This window comes from Orycteropus afer, unplaced genomic scaffold (assembly GCF_000298275.1).
Source record: "Orycteropus afer afer isolate SDZICR_OR568_19922 unplaced genomic scaffold, OryAfe1.0 scaffold00137, whole genome shotgun sequence".
NCBI lineage: Eukaryota > Metazoa > Chordata > Mammalia > Tubulidentata > Orycteropodidae > Orycteropus > Orycteropus afer.
The window spans coordinates 5,857,233-5,879,679 of NW_006921724.1; the positions used below are offsets into that span (position 1 = coordinate 5,857,233).

The 22,447-nt window shown below is 38.7% G+C and overlaps 1 protein-coding gene across 1 annotated transcript in view; it reads left to right on the forward strand.

Moving 5' to 3' along the window:
• The window catches only part of LOC103200969 (SH3 domain-binding glutamic acid-rich protein), a 96,038-nt gene that overhangs the window by 48,097 nt on the left and 25,494 nt on the right, over positions 1-22,447 (forward strand). The window contains exon 4 of the mRNA XM_007945563.2: positions 19,978-20,052. Coding sequence (XP_007943754.2) covers positions 19,978-20,052 — 75 coding nt within the window. The remainder of the gene's footprint in view (positions 1-19,977; positions 20,053-22,447) is intronic.

The following is a 22,447-nucleotide window of genomic DNA, read 5'->3' on the forward strand; positions in this document are numbered from 1 at the left end:
ACTTCCGTAGTGATACTGCCTCGGAAACCCAAGGAGGGGTCGCTATGAGTCGGGGCCGACTCGACGGCAAACAACAACAACAACAACAACATGGGTGTGGTTACATAATTTCTGTCTTAATGCATTTTTAGTCACTCAATGTTTATGTTTTCATTTCACTCAATGTATATTTTTTTGTTGTGTCAAAATATATATAACAAAGTTTGCCACTTTAACCATTTTTAACTTACAATTCAGTGGTATTAATTACATTCACAGTGTTTTGCTACCACCTCTACTATTTCCAAAATTTATTTCAATCACCCCAAACAGAAACTCTGTACTTACTAAGAAATAACCCCTTATTCCCCCCTGCCCCCCAGGCCTTGGTAACCTCTAATCTACTCTATGCATTTATCTGTTCTAGGTAGTGTATGTGGTGGTTATGTTTGTGTGTCAACTTGGCTGGGCCTGGTTGAGTGGCTGGGCGGCTGGTGGTAGTTATTCCCCATGAGGAGACTGGCAATCAATTCCGTGGTGGGATCTACCACAGGCAGCTGAGTAGCTGCCTTTGGGATGTGGTCTGCTTCCTGTATATAAGGAGAAGCCTTGGGAATGATCTCTAGCCTATGGCACGCTTGTACCCTGCGTATGGCCCTGTCGTTGTTCAGTAGCCTGCTATGTTCTGCCAACCTTGGGACTTATAATGGACTTAAGTCAATGGCCTGCCATGTGGTTTAGTAACATCGGGACTGTGCCTTTTGACTTGTCAACCTCGGGCCTTGTCAGCCTCAGCAGCAGCAGCTGTCTGAGTGAAGAAAAGCCTCTAGCTTCAGTGGGCTGGGAGCAGGAGGCAGAGCTGGACCTCAAGGTTGAGGGGCTTTCACACAGCTCCTAGAGCCTGGCACTTTGAACTTGGACTTAAAGCCTCCAAATTGTAAGAATAAACTCCTGTTTGTTAAGGCCATCCCATTTGTGGTATATTTCTGTCAGAGCAGCACTAGATAACGAGAACAGTGTATGTAAGTAGAATCATACAGTATTTTTTTCTTATTGAATCATAAACTTATTTATGCATTGTTGTTTAAATAATTTGTATAATACTCTATCAAGTTGATGTACCATGATTTTGTTTACTATATTTATATTTTTGGATATTAGGTTGTTCACACTTTTTTTTTTTTTTTTTTAATTATAAGTAACTCAGTAGTGATTAATGCCACGAAATAGTGTTCTTTCTTTTGGAGTATTTCTTTTGGGATTTTGGGATAAGTTCTTCATATATAAAGATAGATGAGAACTTATCCCAAAATGTGAATATACCCAGTGTGGTATATCCATAGATATACAGTACGAATATATATTTTTGTTTCTGTGGGATAAATGTTCAGGAGTGAACATTTATGTGAACTATGTGAAGTGAAATAAGCTAGACACAATGTACAACTATAACTCTGCAGCTACACTCCTACCCACCCCTGGTAACCATCAAAGAATATTTCTTTTTATGTGAAACCCTTTTCTTGACTTTTTACAATAGTGGTCTCATAACAATATTTGTCCTTTTATGATTGACTAACTTCACTTAGCATAATGGGTTCTAAATTCATCCATGTTATGAGATGTTTTGCAGATCAATCATTGTTCTTTAAAACTGCATAGTATTCCATTGTGTTTATATACCACAGTTTGTTGATCCATTCCTCTGTTGATGGGCATTTAGGTTATTTCCATCTTTTTGCTATTGTGAATAGAGCTGCGATGAACATGGGTATGCAAATATCTGTTCATTGTCATGGCTCTTGTTTCTCTGGGATATATACCTAATAGTGGGATTACTGGATCATATGATATTTCTATTTCCAGTTTTTTAAGAAAGTGCTGTACTATTCTCCACAGTGGTTGCATAATTTTAATGTACCACCAGCAGTGTCTAAGGGTTCTTGTCTCTCCACAGCCTCATCAGCATTTGTTGTTTCCTATTTTTTTGAACTTTGCTATTAGTGCTGGTGTGAGATGATGTATCATTGTTTTGATTTAGCATAATGTTTATAAACTTGGCAGTATCACTACAGAAGTAGGATTGCCCAACCTTCCTTCTGAGGAGTGGCTGGTGGGTTTGAACCGCCAGCCTCTGGTTAGCAGTCAAGTGCTTTAGCCACTATGCTACCAGAGCTCCTCATCCATGTTATAGTATGTATTAATTCTTCATTTCTTTTTTTCATTCCTTTTCATTGCTGAATAATATTGCATTCTATGTATATTTTGTTTATCTATTCATCAGTTGATGGATATGTAGCTTGTTTTTACTTCTTGACTATTACAAATAATACTACTATGAACATTCATATACAAGTGAGAACCTATGTTTTCCTTTCTTTTGGGTATATACCTAAGAGTGGAATTGTTGGGTCATATGATAAATTCTCTTTTAACTTTTTGAAGAACTGCCAAACTGTTTCCACAGCAACTGTATCATTTTACATTTTCACCAGCAATGTATAAGGGTTCCAGTTTCTCTACATCCTTGTCAACACTTGCTGTTTTTCATTTTCTGATTATAGCCATCCCAGTGGGTGTGAAGTAGTGTCTCATGTGCTTGTTTTAAACTTTAATTTTGACATAATTTTAGATTCTCATGCAGTTGTATGAATTGATATAGAGAGATCGTGTGCATTCTTTACTCAGTTTTCCTGAATGGTAACATCTGGCAAATCTATAGTACAGTATCACAATCAGGATTTTGACATTAATATAGTTAAGGTATAGAACATTTCCATCTCCAAAAGAATTCCTCATCTTGCCCTTTTATAACTACACCCAGTTCCTTCTCACTCTTTGGAAGCCACTAATCTACCCTTCATTTCTTTAATTTTGGCATATCAAGAATGTAATGCTCTCAGCATAATTCTTTGGAGATATATCCAGGTTGTTGGGAATGCAGTATATATATATTAACTATATCAGTAGTTAATTCCTTTTTATTGCTAAATGATGTTTCATTTCATTAACCATTAACCCACTGAAGGATATCTGGGTTGTTTATAGTTTTTAGCTATCATGAATAAATTGCTATAAATATTCATGCACAGATTTTTGTGTGATATACATTTTTTACTTGTATGCTTTTTTTTGTGATAAAATATATGTAAGGAAACATTTGCCATTTCAGCATTCATCACATGGATAATTCACTGACATTAATAGTATTCAAATATGTTTTGCAACCATCATCATTATCATTTTTCTAATGTTTTTATCACCCTTAATAAAAGTTCAGTATCCCCTAAGCCATGAGTCTTTCTTTCCCCCTTTCTCCCTCTTATTGTTGATAACCACTGATAAACTTAAGTTTCTATACATTTGCCTATTCTAGATATGTTTCATAAGTGGAACCATACAATATTTTTCCTTTTGTTTCATTCAGCACAATGTTTTCAAATGTTCATCCATATTGTAGCATGTAATAGGACTTCATTTCTTTTATGGCTGAGTACTATTCCATTGTATGTATGTACCACTTTTGTGTATCCACTCATCTGTTAAGAACACTTGGGTTGCTTCTGCGTTTTGGCTATTGTGAATAATGCAGTGAATATTGGTGTGTAAGTATCTGTTTGAGTCCTTGGTTTCAAGTCTTTTGGGTATATATCTAGGAGTGGAAGTGCTGGGTCATAAGGTAGTTTTATGTTTAATTTTTTTGAGGAACTGTCAAGCTGTTTTCCACAGCAGTGGTACCATTTTGTATTCCACCAGCAATGTATAAGGGTCCCAACTTCCCTATATTTTTGTCAACATTAGTTATTTTCTGTTTTTTCAATTATAGTCATCCTAGTGGTTGTGAGTCATACTTTGTACATTCCACCTTCTGGTTATTCATGGATGTTTGCTGCTGTTTCTTCTCCTTTTGAGTCATGCCATATCAGCAAATGAAAATCCTGAAAGCTTTACTCCATGCACATTATTAATCTTCTTTGAGGAGGCAACTGTTCCCCAGTCATGTTTTCATTGCCTTCCAAATTGAGGGGCTCACCTTCCAGTACAATATCAGACAGTGTTACACTGCTACTTATAAGGTTTTCAGTGACTAATATTTTCAGAAGTGGATCACCTCTTCCTTCTTCCTAGTCTGTCTTAATCTGGTTGAAACCAGATTAATCTTAATCTGTCTTCTCTGTTGAAACCTATACACCCTGGATGACCCTGCTGTATTTGAAATACCGGTGGCATAGCTTCCAGCATCACAGTAACACACAAGCTACCACAGTGTGACATACTGACAGATGAGTGGTCCATTAATAATTGGAATTTAGAATGTATAAAGTATAAATATAGGAAAATTGGAAGTTATAAATAATGAAATAGGTTGCATAAAGATCGATATCCTAAGCATTAGTGAACTGAAGTGGACTGGGACTGGCCATTTTGAATCAGACAATTATATGGTCTTTTATGCTAGGAATGACAAACTGAAGATGAATGGCATCACATTCATCATCAAAAAGAACATCTCAAGACCTATTCTGAAATAGAATGCTGTCAGTGATAAGATAACATCCATATGCCTACAAGAAAGACCAGTTAATACTGTTATTATTCAGATTTACACACTAGCCACTAAAGCCAAAGATGAAGAAATGGAAGTTTTTATTTTGTTTTATTTTTACCAGTTTTAGCAATCTGAAATTGACCTAATATACAATAAAGATGCATTCATAATTATTGCTGATTGGAATGCAGAGGTTGTAAACAAAGAAGAATATGGCCTTGCTGTAGAAATGACACTGGAGATCACATGATAGAATTTTGTTGGACCAACATAGTGCCTAAGGCACTTGACTGCTAACCAGAAGGCTGGCAGTTCAAACCCACCAGCCATAGTGATACCACCTCGGAAACTCAAAGAGGGGTCACTATGAGTTGGGTCCGACTTGATGGTGCACAACAACAACAACAACTTATTTATTGCAAATACTTTTTTTCAACAATATAAATGGCAACTATAGATGTGAACCTCGCCACATTGAATACATAGGAATCAAATTGACTGCATCTTATGGAAAGAAGAAATAGTGAAGCTCAGTGTCCTCAGTAAAAACAAGGGGCTGATTGTAGAACAGAACATCAATTGCTCCTATGCAAGTTTAAGTTGAAGCTGAAGAAAATTAAAACAAGTCCATGATAGCCAAAATACAACCTTAATTATATCCTACCTGAGTTTAGAGACCATCTGAAGAAAATAGATTTGATGCATTAAACTCAGTGACTGAAGACCAGATGAGTTGTGGGATGACATCAAGAATGTCATACATGAAGAAAAAAAATCATTAAAAAGACAATAAAGAAAGAAAAAACCAGAATGGATGTCAGAAGAGACTTTAAAACTTGCTCTTAAATGGAGCATAGCTAAAGTGAATGGAAGAAATGATGAAATAAGAGAGTTGAACAGAAGATTTTAAAGGGTGGCTTGAGAAGTCAAAGTAAAGCATTATAATGAAATGTGCAAAGAGCTGGAGTTAGAAAATCAAAAGGGAAGAACATGTTAGGCATTCTCAAGCTAAAAGACCTGAAGAAAAACCTCAAGCCTCAAGTTGCAATATTAAAAGGTTCTATGGCAAAATATTGAATGATGCAGGAAACATCAAAAAAAGATGAAAGAAAATGGAAGGAATACATAGAGTCACTGTACCAAAAAGAATTAGTTGACATTCAACCATTTCAGGAGGTAGCATATGATCAAGAAGAGATGGTATTGAAGGAAGAAGTCCAAGCTGCATAGAAGAAACTGGCAAAAAAAGAAGGATCCAGAATTGGAATACTCATTGAGATGTTTCAACAAAATAGATGTGATACTGGAAGAGCCCTCACTTGTTTATGCTAAGAAATTTGGAAGACAGCTAGCTGGTCAACTGGCTGGAGGAGATCCATATTTGTGCCCATTGTAAAGAAAAGTTATCCAACAGAATGAGGAAATTATGGTACCACATCATTAATATCACATGCAAGTGAAATTTTGCTTAAAATAATTAAAAAACGGTTGCAGCAGTAAATCAACAGGAAACTGCCAGAAATTCAAGCTGGATTCAGAAGGGGATGTAGAATGAGGGATATCATTGCTGATGTCAGATGGATCTTGGCTGAAAGCAAAGAATACCAAAAAGATGTTTATCTGTATTTTATTGATTATGCATAGGCATCTGACTTTGTGGATCATAACAAGTTATGGATAACGTTGTAAAGAATAAAAATTCCAGAATGCTTAATTGTGCTCTTGAGAAACCTATATGTACATAGAGCAAGAAGCAGTCATTCAAACAGAACAAGGAGCTATTGCAAATTTTAAAATCAGGGACAGTGTGTGTCAGGGATATATCCTTTCAGCATACTTATTCTATCTGTATGCCGAGCAAACAATACAAGAACCTAGACTATGTGAAGAAGAACACAGCATCAGGATTGGAAGAAGATTTGTTAACAACCTGTGTTATGCAGATGACACAACCTTGTTTGCTGAAAGTGAAGAGGACTTGAAGCACTTACTGATGAAGATCAAAGACTACAGCCTTCAGTATGCAGTACAACTTAACATAAAGAAAACAAAAATCCTCACAGTTGGACCAATAAACAACATCATGATAGATGGAGAAAAGACTAAACTTTGAAGGATTTAATTTTACTTGGATCCAGCAGTCAAGAAATCAAATGATGTATTACATTGGGTGAATCTGCTGCAAAAGATGTCTTTAAAGTGATAAACAGCAAAGATGTCACTTTGAAGGCTAAGGTGTGCCTGACCCAAGCCATTGTCTTTTCAACATCCTCATATGAATGTGAAAGCTGGGCAATGAATAAGGAAGACCAAGAAGAATCGATATATTTGAACTGTGGTTGTTGGGGAAGAATATTGAATATACTGTTGACTGCCAAAACAATGAACAAATCTGTCTTGGAAGAAGTACAGCTGGAATGCTCCTTAGAAGTGAGAATGGCCAGACTTTGTCTCTCATCTTAGGTCATGTTATCAGGAGGGACTAGTCCCTGGAGAAAGGGGATCATGTTTGGTAAAGTAGAGGGTTACCATAAAAGGGAAGATCCTCAACAAGTGGCTGCAACAGTGGGCTGAAGCATGGTAACATTTGTAGGGATAGCATATAAGTGGGCAGTGTCATACTCTGTTGTAGATAGGGTCACTATTAGTTGAAACTGACTCAACAGTACCTAATAACAACAGCAACAATGGTTGTGAAGGACACCTATTCCTCACTTACCAACTACCTTGTTATCTGACATTTTGCTTTTATAGTAATAGTATAAAATCTACTATCCAAATATTGTGTGCATTAACAATGTACATCTGGCAGTAATGAACATCAAGGTGTGAGATGCGAGTAACACTGGTTGTGATGTTTAAGCTTAGCTGGGTCATGAGTCTCAGTGGTTTGGCAGTTACATAATAATGTAATTTTGCAGTTATGTAATGATGTCATTATCCTCTGTTTTGTGAATGAATGCAGTCATCCTCCATTTTTGCTTAATGCCAATTTTTGCATATTGACCTGGCCTTTGGAATCTAACCATGTCGATAAATGAGGTTTGGGTGTAGTATCTCATTGTGGTTTTGATTTGAATTTCCCTAGTCACTAATAATGTTGAGCATCTTTTCAAGTGCTTGTTGGCCATTTTTGCATCTTCTTTGAAAAATGTCTATTGAAGTCATTTACCCATTTTTAAATTGGGTTGTTGGTCTTTTTGTTGTAGAATAGGAGTTCTTTATATATTCTAAATATCAAACCTTTATCAGATCTATGACTTCCAAATAATTTCTCCCAGTCTCTAAGAGTTTTATAGTTTTACCTCTTAAATTTAGGCCTTCTATTAATTTTGAGTTAATTTTTGTATATGGTGTAAGGTAAGGGTCCAACTTTATATTTTGTGTGTGGATATCCAGTTTACCCAGCACCATTTTTTGAAGTGACTATCTTTCCACTTTGAGTGGTATTGACACTCTTTAAAAAAAAAAATTTTTTTGTGTGTTTTGGGTGCAAGTTTACAAAGCCAATTTGTTTTACATTCAACAGTTTGTGCACATTTGATTTCATGCCCTGATTAACATCTCAAACCATAACAAACTCTCCTCCTCTCCTGTCCCTGTGACTACCCCTTCTCTGTACCTTTCTTAACTATGCATCCCTGTCTGCCCAGCTTTACCTCTATGTGAATGCTGCCCCTCTGGTGTCTCATGGCTGATTGCTCTAAGGGGTGTAGGTTGGTGCATCGCCCTGGGGTAGGTGTTCTGCATGTAGGTTTTTCTACTGTTAGGCCGAGAGCCAATCCATGGAGTGAGTCCATTTTTAGGCCTGAAGGGTAACCCAGGGCCATGGTCTTGGGGGTTCTGCCAGACTTTACCCAACCAGTAATTCTGGTCATTTTTGTGTTTTTCAATCTTGTTCCACATTTTTCCTCCCAGTCTATCCAGGATCTCCAGTTTTGTTCTCTTTCTGAGTGGTTGGCATTGGTAGCCTGGCACCATCTAGTTCTTCTGGTCTTGGGATCCATCTTATGCTTGGACTAATTTTTTCCAGATGCCCTTGATTTTCTTCATTCTTTGATTCAGTTGCATCTTAGATGGCTGCTCAGAAGCTTTTAAGACCCCAGTTGCTACTCACCAAAGTAGGTTGTAGAACAAGAGTTTTATGTACTATGTTGTGCCAATTGAGCATGAGTCCCCCTAGACTATGGTCCTGAGTTGGCAGGCCTGGTGATTCTCTCTCTCAAGGTGTTTGGTTGTCTCTGAGAAGTTACTCCAGCTCTGTCTTCTGTTGCTTCTGTAATGTATGTGGCTAATTTTGTAGCACAAGTGCATATGTAAGATTATCTTCAGCCAAATCTATCTTTGGTCTATGTTATATTCCTGTTTGCCTACCCTTACCTGATCTTCCCACCTGTCTATGTATTTATCTGGAGCCTGGTGTTTGGTGTTAGTGGTAATGCAGTGTTGTACTATGATTTGCCTCTATTGTCTATGTCTTATGTGTTTCAATGTCCTTCCTTTCCTCAATGTGGTCTTGACACTCTTGTTGAAAAGTAATGGGCTGTAGAGGTGAAGGTTTGAAAATACTGTTTTATTAAAAAAAATTTAATTTCTATCAAATTAATAAATACATTTTATTATAAAGATAAAATAGTCCTACCAGTATTATTACAAAGAACATTGGTGCTCTGCCTCTAACCTTGTGTGTCAGATAGTGGTTTATTTTCCCATTCTTTCTTTTGTAGTTGATTAAGTACAGAATTATAGATTGGGCAGTTTTTTTGCCTCAGAATAGAGAAGTTGTTGCTTTGTATTTTTCTAGCTTCCAGGATTGTTATTGAGACACTTGATGCCAATCTATCTTCTGATCTTTTGTATATATCTATTTATGTTTTTCCGTTTTCTGGGACATCTTGTTGTTGTTGTTGTTAGATGCCGTCGAGTTGCTTCCAACTCATAGCGACCCCATGCACAGCAGAATGAAACACCGCCTACTCCCGTGCCAGCTTCATGATCCTTGCTATTCTTGAGCCCACTGTCGCAACCACCATGTCAATCCATCTCATCGAAGGCCTTCCCCTCTTTCGTCGACCCTCCATCTTACCAAGCATGACATCCTTCTCTAGGGAATGGTCCCCGCTGACAACGTGACCAAAGTAGGTGAGACGAAGTCTGGCCATCCTCGCTTCCAAGGAGCATTTTGGCTGCACTTCCTCCAGGACAGATCTGTTAGTTCTTTTAGCAGTCCATGGTACCTTCAGCATTCTTCGCCAACACCACAATTCAAAAGCATCAACTCTTCTTCAGTCTTCCTTATTTATTGTCCAGCTCTCACATGCTTACTAGGTGATTGGAAATATCATGGCCTGTCTCAGGCACACCTTAGTCCTCAAGGAGACATGTTGGATGCTAAGGTGCCTAGCATACATCTTTTTTCAGTATTTGTTCTGGGTACTTGCTGGGCCCTTTTAATCTTGAAAGTCACATTCTTCAGTCCTGGGAAATGTTTGGGGTACAATTGTTATGGCAATTCATTTCCTATTAGTTTCCATTTTCTTTTTCATTTTAGAATTCCTCTTATTTGAATGTTGAACTTCCTGGACAAATTTGCCAATGTTCTTATCTCTGTTCTCTTATTTTCCATGCTTTTGTCTTTTTTATTTTTTAAACTTTTTATTGTGCTTTGGAAGATAGTATACAGAATAAATTGATTTCCTATTTGATAGTTTGTACATAACATGTTCCATAACGTTGGTTGCATTCCCCACAATGTGTCAGCACTTTCCCCATTTCCACCTTGGGTCTTTGTTTCCTTTCTTCTGGATTTTTTACTACTTCCTCTTTTCTCATCTTTACTTTTGAGCAAATGTTATCCTTTGATCTCATATAATTGATTGTTCTAAGGAACATGTTCCTCTCTTGGGTGTTATTGTTCATTTTATGGGCCAATTGTTTGGCTGAAAGTTGGCCTCTGGGAATGGCTTCAGTTCCAGGTCAGAAGGGTATCATAGGGTCATAGTCTTAGCGGTTCCTTCAGTCTCTGTCATCCAGGAAGTCTGGTCTTTTTTGTGAGTTTGATTTTTTGTTTTACATTTTTCTCCTGCTCTGTCTGGGACCTTCTGTTGTGATCTCAGTCAGAGTTGTCATGCTTTTGTCTTTTTGTTCTACTTTCTATGTTTCCTCAAGTTTACCTTCCATCGATTTTTGTTTTCATTTCTGCTATCATATTTCCACTTCTTGAGAGCTCTTTTTATTTTCCCTGAATGTTTCTAGTTCTTTTTATATGGATGTGGTGAATTGCTTGATGTGGTCCTTTTAGCCATTGTCCTCCATTCTGTGATATATTGTAAATCTTATTATCCATGCCTGTTTGGGGTGGTATGGTAGTTAAGGTCAGGTGTCAGCTTGGCTGGTCAGCTAGTAGTAGTCATTCCCTATAATGACTGGCATCGGTTCTGTGGTGGGATTTGCCTTGAGCAACTGAGTAGCTGCTGATTGGTAAAGCCATCAACTTGGGTTATTTCTATCGAAGCAACACAGGTGGGATATATATTGAGTCCTGCCTTGCTGGAGGGTATAGCTCAAATCACCACCCTTAGCTTCCTTGAGGGTATACCTATGAATCTCCTGGGAAGGTTCACCCTCCTCTTGCTCCGATTCTGTGTTTTGGCTCATCCTCATCTCAACCCTGAATTTGGGTGAGATGATCAGCCATCATCTGATCTGCTGATCGAAGTTCATCAAACCCTGAGAATTGGGAAGATCCTCCAAACCCACCCACAGACCTGGGACTCGCCAGCCTGCCAACCACACCGCTACTATGTGAGATGATCCCTTGGGTGTCTGTGAGTTCTGTGAGGTGTTACAGTGAAATACAGAACCCTAAGACAGGAAGATTACTGGGAGGAGGAGGAGGAGTTAATGTCTGAAATGATGGAGTGACACAGTAGTTTGAACATTTGGGACATCTTTAATCTCCACCTCATGGGGACTGGCCTTGTGCTGATCTTTCTGAGAGAAATTGTTCAAACAATGGGTTTATTACTTTTCTTAATTCTGAATTTATTAAATACAGTTTTTGTTTTGTTTTTACATTTTCTTCAACTCTGTGCACTCTCTGTTTTCTCTAAGTATCCTTATTCTCTGTTTGCTCTCCTTTTTATGTAAGATGTATTTCTCAGATGTCTGATGATTCCATTTAAGAATGAGGTACTAAAGAGTTGAGTGGACGCCTTGCATCCATGGCTGAGGCTTTCTGTGTGGTGGGCTTCACTGAAGGACAATTTCAGGATGCACTAGTGGCACTTTGTTAGGGACCCTGGATTATCAGGTTCTGTGGGCTTATACTGCTGATTTGGGTTGAACTTCTTCAGAGAGAAGTATCTGTGGGAAGTGTGAGTAAATCTGGCACCAGTATTCTGGGAGCAGATGGGGAAGGGGGATAGGAGTATCTTCCCTTTCTTGTTGTAGATTCTCACATAACCCCTTTGTGTTCACTATGGCTCCCCACCTCAGCTGGCTTCATATCTAGGAGACAGACTTCCTCTGGTTCACTTCTGCAGAGACTGGGGATGGGGAGGGAATCTAAATTTCCTTCTTCTGTCCCCCACATCCTTCTTTGTGTAAGTAAGGAGCTCTCAGTATTCTGGTAAAGTCAGTTATTATTTCTCAGCTGTTCCCTTTCCTGCTCTTACAGTTTTGTAGACATGCTCTTTATGTGGTAACCTTTTCAGCTGCTCTATTTTGTCTCTTAGGTTTATCCTTTCCTTTTTAATATCTTTTCTGCCATGTTATGGGGTTCTGGGAAGAAGCCAGGGAAGTAACTGTGTTCAGTTTTCCATGATTAATTAGAAATTGCCTGTAGTTTTCTATGACCTTAACCTTCTTGAAAAGGAAATGTCATCCCTTATTCATCTATTAAGTTCTTTCCACATAATCAGTTCATTTTATCCACTTCTTTAGTTATGTAATTTGAAATTAAACATGTTCTTTAATGTTTTTATAGTGTCTTTTTTAAAACAGCTTTATCAAGGTATGATTTACTATCCACCCATCTAAAGTGTCCAATTCAGTGGCTTTTAGTACCGTCACAGAGGTAACCATCACCACTGTCTACTTCCAGAACATTTTCTTCATGCCAAAAAGAAACCCTGCTCTTCGGTATCATCCACCAATCCCACCATTCCCCCAACCCTAGGCAACCACTAATCTCCTTTACCTCTTCTGGACATTTTATATCAATGAATCATGCAATGTATGGTTCCCATTACTATTTTCTTCTTTCCTCAGAGGGCCACTATCATCATGAATTTGGTACTGCCCAAGTTTTTTTTTTTAAACTATATATTTGACTCGACGGCACATAACAACAACAACAACAACAACATATATTTATTGCCACAAAAAACCTATTGCTTGTACAGTTTCTCTCAGAAAGATCAGCACAAGGCCAATCCCCATGAGGCAGAGGTTAAAGTTGTCCCAAATGTCCGAATTACCATGCCACTCCATCATTTCAGACATTAACTCTTCCTCCTCTTCTCAGTAATCTCCCCCATCTTAGGGTTCTGTATTTCACTGTAACGCCTCACAGAACTCACAGACACCCAAGGGATCATTTCACAGAGTGGTGTTGGAGGCTGGCAGTTGCCAAGTTCCAGGTCTGTAAGTAGGTCTGGAGGATCCTTCCAGTTCTCAGGGTTTGACGAACCTCAATCAGCAGATCAGATGATGGCTGCTGTCCCAAATCCAGGGGTGAGATGAGGATGAGCCAAAACACAGAACCAGAACAAGAGGAGGGCAGATCTTCCCAGGAGATTCATAAGTATACCCTCAAGGAAGCTAAGGGTGGTGATTTGAGTTATACCCTCCAGCAAGGCAGAATGCAAGATATATCCCACCTGTCTTGCATCAACAGAAATAACCCAAGTGGATGGCTTTAACAATCAGCAGCTACTCAGTTGCTCAAGGTAAATCCCACCACAGAGCCAACTGCTGAATGACTACAACCAGCTGCCCAGCCAATTTGACACCTGACATTAACTACCATACCACCCCAAACAGGCATGGATAATAGGATTTACAACACATCACAAAGTGGAGGACAGTGGCTAGAAGGGCCACATCAAGCAATTCACTGCACCTATAGTGTTGTTTTGTACTTTTAATGCCTAATTGGTATAATATTTTTAAATGGAATGTTCTGGATTTTACTTTTTTAAAAAACTTGATGCTACGTTTTGAGATCTCTCTATATAATACATGTAAATCTGGTTCAGACTCTGCTAACCTTCACTTTCTCCCATTATGTTATGTCTAATTTCAGTTTTTAGATCTGTGTTGGTTTGTGTTGGTTATAGTTTTTATAAACATCATGTCAATTCCAACCCATAGTGACCCCATGTGATAGACTAGAACTGCCTCAGAGAGTTTCTAATATTATAATATTTACAGAGGAGCTCCGGTGGTACAGTGGTTAAGCACTTGGCTGCTAACTGAAAGATTGGCCATTTGAACCCACCAGCTGTTCCACGGGAATTGTGGCAGTCTGCTTCCAAGAATTTGGATCTCCATCTTTGGAAACCCTATGGGGCAGTTCTGCTCTGTCTTATAAGATCCTAGAGGGTCACTATGAGTTGAAATCTACTTGAGGGCAACGGGTTTCAATCTTTATGGGAGCAGATAGCTAGATCTTTCTCCCATGGAGCTGTTGGATGGATTCAAACTGCCAACCTTTTAGTTAGCAGCTGAATGCTTAGCCATTGCACCACCTGAGGTTTGTGCTTAGTTACTGTCATATTGTATGAAATTTATTTCATTACATAATTGAAGACCTAAGAGACCATTTAGCTCAGATTTTTCTGTTTACAGACGACAAACTTGAAGCTCAAGGGGCTTAAATGATTTGCACAAAGATGTACCATTCATTAGGAGCACAGTCTGTGCTAGACCCTTTGGTGGTGTCAGCATTGCTTGGGTTTATAGGTGTTTATGTGCATACACAAGGGGAAAGTACTTCCAAGTACCTTTTGGGAGGAGAAGTCCTTGATGATTTATGGAAATGATATTATTTGTCACAGTGTCATTTTGTGGTAAACAACATTGTGGAGAAATGTCAGCAAGGAAATTAATCTTGCTCAAGCTAAAAATAGACACTCAACAATTTATGTAGGAAACGTACGTTTGTAAAATGATATTAAGCATCATAAGCAGCATTATTGCTTTTAGAAATTTTTTGTTCTCTTAGGCAATGTTGTTTGTTGCAAGGAACATCTAAAGAGAAGGGATGGGGTAGGGCGGGGTGAAGATATAAAGGATTCTCAATGTTCCCAATTGCAATTAGCATGGCTGAGCTTTGCCCTCACAGGAACTGGAAAATAGGAGGAGCCCCTCATGGATTTTCATCTTGCTTCTTTTTGCATATCTGCTTTATTCTCCGGCTTTCAGTGCCGATTTGTTGGCATACACAGGACTCACAAGGAATGCCAGCCTCTGGTCTACTTGACCTTCAGGTCTGCCCTTAATACCATCTGACGAGGTGCAACCATTTTCCAAACTGTTGCAAGCTGCAGTGGTGTGCTGGAACCATCACATACTGACTGGTGAGAGTTGACTGTATGCATCTCTTCCCAGCTTACAATTAGTGGCAGTGCTGGTGCTTGAAGTTAGTCATGGTGAGAGTATATTTAAACCATGGAAATTGGTATGCCCTATTGATCAGGGCTTTTTTTTTTTTTTCCTGGAGAGCCAATTGTTAAACATTTGGTGGTGTAGTGCCTAAGGCATCTGCCTGCTAACCAGAAGTCTGGAGGTTCAAACCCACAGCCACTCCTCGGAAGGAAGACTGGGCAATCTACTTCCATAGTGATACCTCCTTGGAAACCTAAGGAGGGGTCTCTATGAGTTGGATCCAACTCAGTGGCAGTGAGTTTGATTTGGTTTTTGTCTAGTACAGTGCTCAAGAGAAATTCTGATAGAATGCCAGTGGCTAGTGGATTTGTGTGGGGAGACAGGCTAGGTGGCAGAACCTCTGAGAAATGGCTGTCATCAGGCAGGCTGATGGATTGATATGCCTGCCCTAGTTCTTCTTACTGAAAAGGAGACCTTATTTTGCTTTTTGCTTGTTCACTAGTTTGTTTCATTCAAAATTCATTTTTAGTCAGAAGTTTTAAGAAATACTGGGTTCTAAAGGAGAGTTTAGTGAACTGTTTGGAAATTTTAAGAGAGAATTCATATATAATATAAAAGATTGCATTAGATGACTTTTAAAGGAAGTAACAGACTTACTTTTTTGTGATTATATAATAGTGTAATAGTCTAAGAGTTTAGGATCAATATGTTTTCTTAAACAGGTCTTAAAGCATTTTATTTTATTCATATAATATGAGGAAACCAGGAAGATGTTATGCCTTGTTCAAAAGAAAAGTCAAAACAGGACAGATTTATATGAAATAAAAAAATGTTGAAATGAATTGCAAACGGAAACAAAATTGGTTTTTCAAAACCAGTTGTTGCCAAGTTGACTCCGACTCATGGCAGCTCCACATGTATCAGTAGAACTGTGCTCCACAGGGTTTTCAGTGGCTGGTTTTTCAGCAGATCACCAAGCCTTTCTTCTGAGGCACCTCTAGGTAGACTTAGACCGCCAGCCTTTTGGCTAGCAGCTGAGGGTGTTAATCCTTTTCAACACCCAGGTATTTGCATTCTATGGGGGAAAGAAGTCAGTTAAAATCACTCCAGTCAGGACAGCATTTACATAACTATCAGTTCCTTACCATTTACAATGTTGCAAAATAGCTGAAAGAAGTGAACCAGGCTATAATCTGATAATCGGAAAACTTATCTGTATACTATACTATTATTTATTATACTGTGTATATACTCTGGGAGCTCTGGTGGGGTAGTGCCTAAGGCATCTGACTGCTAACCAGAAGCCTGGTGGTTCAAACCCACCAGCCACTCCTCAGAAGAAAGATTGGGGAATCTACTTCCATGGTGATACTGCCTTGGAAACTCAAGGAGTGTTGCTATGAGTCAGATCCAACTCCACAGTAGTGAGTTTTTTTTTTTTTTTTTCTTATATACTCTACCACCTGTCCATCAGTTTGCAATGAAATCAGACCAAATGGGTCCCTGCCTGGTGTGCAGTCAGGCCAAAACAGTTTACACACCTAGTGATTAAGAGGAGAGAAAATTATTTATTGCAAAGTGGCAATGCAAGGAGAGACAGGGGTCTGTACCCAAATCTGACTCCCCGAATCCAGATCGAATTACAGTTTTGTAGGTTTCAGTAGAGAGGGGGTTATACATATTCATAAAAATTTCAGGAATTTGGGCATGAATTAATTGAGGATTGGCTGAAATTTTCTTCACCTCGGTTTAAAGGGACAGTCACTTTTTAATGCAGTGCACTGGATGAGTCACACTAGCTTCCTGTCATCAGCTGATGGGGCTTAGGTAGAGGGGAGAATGTCAGTTCCCTGCAACTTTGTTCCTGTTTGTCTCACTGCACATGTCCATGGGCCAAGGTCACTGTTCAAGTTGTCTCCCTTCAAGTTGTCTCCTGAAACACATTAACATACTTATCACCTGTTTCTAGGGGAGACAATGGAGACAATGTGTAACTGACCCTTTATTCCATTCGGTTCTTAAGGAACTGAGTTACTGTATTTACTTATCTGCCTTTAACCAGGGATGTGAGCTGAACTTTGACTCCACCCGGCTTCAGCAACACTGTGGTAGCTTCTGTGTTGCTGTGATGCTAGAAGCTATGCCACTGCTATTTCAAATATGAGCAGGGTCTACCATGGTAGACAGGTTTCAGGGGAGCTTCCAGGCTAAACAAGACTGGCAGGAAGGCCTGGTGATATACTGAAAATTAGCCAGTGAAAGCCTTATGGATCACAACATTAAAAAGCAAAGAAATCATTATGTTGAATAAAGACCCAACCCATGGTCTTTTTAATCACCTCATATGCATGTGAAATCTAGATAGTGAAAAAGGACTGTAGTGTTGGCAAAAAATACTGAGTATACTGTGAACTACCAAAGGAATTATTGTATTTTGAAGCTTGGTTAGTAGGCATATTCATATTTATTATGATTGTTATTGCTTCCTGATGGTGGACCCTTTTGTCATCATCAAATGTCTTTCTTTTATTGCTGGTAGTACTCTTTATCTTGACATCTCTAATATCTAAAATTAATAAAGCCACATCAGCCTTCTTAAGTTTACTCTTTGCATGGTATATCCTTTCCCCATCCATTTACTTCACTTTATCTGCATCTTTAATTTTATAGGATGTCTCTTGGAGATAGCATGGAATTGAGTCTTGAACTTTTATTCATTTGGACAATCTTTGTTATCAGACTGTCCATTAAGATTTAAGTAAACCTTGAAATGATTGTGTTTAGATTGCCATGTTAGTATTTGTTCTTTTTTCTATTGTGTCTTCTTCTTTTTTTTATTCCACTTTCCTCTCCTTTTTTTTTTTTTGCTTTCTTTTGGGTTATTTGAATATATTTTAGAATTCCTTTTTAACTTACTCGGCAACAGTGAGTGAATGTTATTGCTTATTGATTGGCTTTTTAAGGAGCTCAGATGGTGCAGTAGATAAGACATTTGGGTTCTAACCTAAGGTTTAGTGATTTGAACCCACCAGTGCTCTGTGGGAGAAGGGTGAGGCAGTCTGCTTCCATAAAGATTACAGCCTTGGAAACCCTGTGGGGCAGTTCTGCTTTGTCCCATATGGTCTCCGTGAGTCAGAATTGATATGATGGCAGCAGGTTTATTGGCTTTTTAGCTGTATCCCTTTGCATCATTTTTGTAGTGTTCCTGTAGGGATTACAATATATATCCTTAAAATTTCACAGTGCTGTTAGAGTTAATAGGAGCCCTGGTGGCACAGTGCCTGAAATATTTGACTGCTAACCAGAAGGCTGGTGGTTCAAACCAAACCCACCAGCTGCTCTGTGGAAGGAAGATGGATTTTACTTGTTAAAGCTTTACCTTGGAAACCAATGGGGGTTGCTGTGAGTTGGAATCAGTTTGATGGCAGTGGGTTTGTTTTTTTGGTTAGCATTAATATATATAATTATGTTGTTGTTGTTGTTGTTTTGTGCCATCAAGTCGGACCCGACTCATAGCAACCCCTCCTTGGGTTTCCGAGGCAGTATCACTATGGAAGTAGATTGCCCCATCTTCCTTCTGAGGAGTGGCTGGTGGGTTTGAACCTCCAGCCTTCTGGTTAGCAGTCAAGTGCCTTAGCCACTATGCTACCAGAGCTCCCATATATAATTATATCTATATAATATGTAGGGCATTGCAACCATGTGTATTCATTTACTGCTCCCCATCCCTTGTGCTTTACTTATCATTTTTTATATCTACATACATCATCAACTCTTTTTCACTATATAATATTTTTTTGCATTAAACAGTCCTATGTATTTTAGGGTAGGGGGAGCTCTGGTAGCATAGTGGCTAAGACACTTGGCTGCTAACCAGATGGCTGGCGGTTCAAACCCACCAGCCACTCCTCGGAAGGAAGGTTGGGCAATCCTACTTCTGTAGTGATACTGCCTCGGAAACCCAAGGAGGGGTCGCTATGAGTCGGGGCCGACTCGATGGCATATAACAACAACAACAACAACATGTATTTTAGGGAAAGTAAAAGGACAAAAAAATAATGCTTTATGTTTACACAACATTTTAAATTTCTGTTGTTCTTCATTCTTTCTGAAGAATTACGTTTCCGTCTGGTGTCATTTTCCTTTAGCTAAAGAACTTCCTTTAGTCCTTCCCATTATTTGTAGTGCAGATCTGGTGGAAATGAGTTATTTTAGTTTGCTTTTGTCTGGAAATATCTTTATTTATTGCTTTATTTATTTATTTATTGCTTTATTTATTTATTTATTGCTTTTTCATTCTTTTTTTTTTCCCCAAGTTTTTTTTTTTTTTTTTTTCTTAATTGTTATTTGGGTGAAAATTTACAGAGCAAATTCACTTTCCATACAGCAGTTTAAATACACATTGTCTCATGACATTGACCACAATTTACCACAATGCAACAGCTCCCCTCCCACTTCCTCCTGATAATTACCTTTTCCCTGTGTCCTTCCCTCAATGCCCTCCTGCTCCCTGAGCTGTCTCCCAGTGCATAAGCAGCACTTCTTTCTCCCATGATTGTTCCCTCCAAGGAGTGTATCTACCTCAGGTAAATGTTCAACTCATATGCCTATCTTTTGCTTGGCTGGAAGCCACAGTTGTGGGTTCAATTCCAGACCTCATAGGCAGCTAAGGGCCATAGTCTCAGTGGTTCCACTGTCCTACCTACTTAGTTTGCAATATTGTGAAGATAAAATGAAGGATGCAGGAGACAAACATAATTTGAATAGTTAAAAGGTATTGAAATATAGACCATTATCTTCCAAAAAGTTCTCAAACATTCTTAATTTGTATGACATAGGTGGTAAAATCGCCCGAAGAAGCATCTTCTCTTCCCAATGGTGATGTAACAGGAGAGACACAGAGTACTGCAGAGGTAAGAGCTGATATCCCAGCCAACTTGACTTCTCCCACACAAGTATCCTCAAACTTCTACTCCCTCCTTTCTCTCTTTCTCTTTTATCCTAAATTTTATTATTATTATTTGGTGAAAACATACACAACAAAATATACACTAATTCAATAGTTCCTGCATGTACAATTAGTAATTACATTTTTTGAGTTGTACAACCATACTCACACTCCTTTTCTGAGTTGTTCCTCCTTCATTAACATAAACTCACTGCCCCCTAAGGTTCCTATCTAATTTTTCAAGTTGCTGGTGTCAGTTTGATCTCGTATGGATAGCTCTTAAAAAAGCATAATGCTCAAGGCACAAGTACTGGTAAGATGGCAGAATAGACAGACAAACTACACAGACCCTTTTCAACAAAGAAAAGAGAATCCAGCTGACACAGATACAGAAGATAATCCTGGAGCCCTGTGCTTTGAAAGGAAGTGGACTAAACTCCAACTAGTAGAAGAACCTTCATGAAAATGCCAAATAAGGAGACAAATGAACTGTGGACTGTCAGTGATCCTGATGGCATGGACAGTTTGGATATTTCCAAGTGGTATTAGGGCCTAAGAATTAACCTAAAAATCAGCCCTGCTCGCCAAAGGCTACAAGGAACACTGCACTGGTGGCAAATGACTAAAAAGGGAAACAGCAAAGGAGGAGACAAACTGAGCTGTGGACTCTTGGCTGTCTGGAGGGTGCAGCCATTTTGAATGTTTGCAAGCAATTCAACCATTTTGGATATTTAAAGCATAGCCTTCTCTCAGATTCCAGGGACCTAAGAGTAGGCTCCCCTTGCTGAGGACAGCATGGAGACATACAGGAGGAGGAGGAGGACTGAAAAGGTGAGATATTCCTCTTCTTACCCTTATACCCCACACCCTCTTGGTGAACAGAGGTGTGGCCATCCCTCACTCCCACCCACCTTCAGGGCTGGCAGGAATTCCATCCCAGTTTGTGTGCTCTGATGGAGCTTGGGTGCCCTGCCCTGACCTCCCCAGATTTGTTTTTTGTTTCTTGTTTCTTTTAGTTTGTTTGTTTTAAAATTACTCTTTTCTCTTCTTCTTTTTTATTTTCATTCTTTCTTCTTCCCTTCCCAGGTTCTATTTTTTCATCTTTTTCTCTCTTCTCTTTTCCTGGTTCCCATTTTTTCTTTCTTCTTGTTCTCATCATCCTTGTTTTTTTCTTTGCATTTTTCCATTTTTTCCTTCATTATTCTCTTACTCTACATCTTTTCTCTTATTCCCCCTTCCCCAGATATTGTGTTTTTTTTCTTTTTCTATTCATATTTCTTCTGTATTTTTAAAATGTTTCTTTACGTATTTTGTCTCATTTATTGCCTTTCATATATATATATATTTTGCTTTCTCTTTTTGGTGATTATTTCTGTGTGTTTATGTAGTGTGTGTTTTTTGTACTTTTGCTTTTACTTTTTTGGTGGTTTTTCAACTGTTGTCTTTGCCTAACTGAGTGGGAGACAACCACCATGGCCATATGACCCTACCATACCTACACCTCCTGCAGCCCCACTTACTGAATGAGGGCCATCACTTGTTTCTGCACCAACTGGCCCATGACACATGACAGCCAATATGAACCTGACTCACCATTAACTGCTCTTCACAAACAGTTAACAGAGATCAGTGCAGCCACTCTCATACTCTATCACACCCACCAGGAGACGGGTGGTCAGTGCTAAGTGCTGCCAACTAGCCAATAGAGGAACACAGTACCCTCCTTACTCAGATACATCCAAACAAAACAAAATGAAAATCTTGGGCAAATCACTGTGACATACAATCACCAATTTTGTTTTTCAACATTAGAAAAATAACACAATCCATAATAATCCATCACATAAATAAAACAAAGGAAAAGAACCACATGATCGTATCAGTTGATGCAGAAAAGGCATTTGATAAAATCTAACACCCATTCTTGATAAAAAAAAAAAAATTTCATCAAAATAGGAATAGAATGGAAATTTCTCAACATAATAAAGGATACAAATGCAATACCAATAGCTAACATTATTCTCAGTGGAGAGAGACCCAAAGTATTTCCATTGTGAATGGGAGAGATAAGGATGTCCTCTATCAGGACATCTATTCAACAGTTATATTGGAAGTCCTAACCAGGGCGATAAGGCAAGAAAGGGAAATAAAATGCATCCAAATTGGCAACAGAGAAAGAAAACTCTCTCTATTTGCAGATGACATGATTGTATACATAGAAAACCAGAGAGACTCAGGAACTACTGGAACTTAGTGAAAGATCCCGAAAAGTGGCAAGATAACAAGATCCACATACAAAAATCAGATGGGAAGATGGAGGAATAGGCAGACAAGTGACTCAGACCCTCTTCAACAAAGAA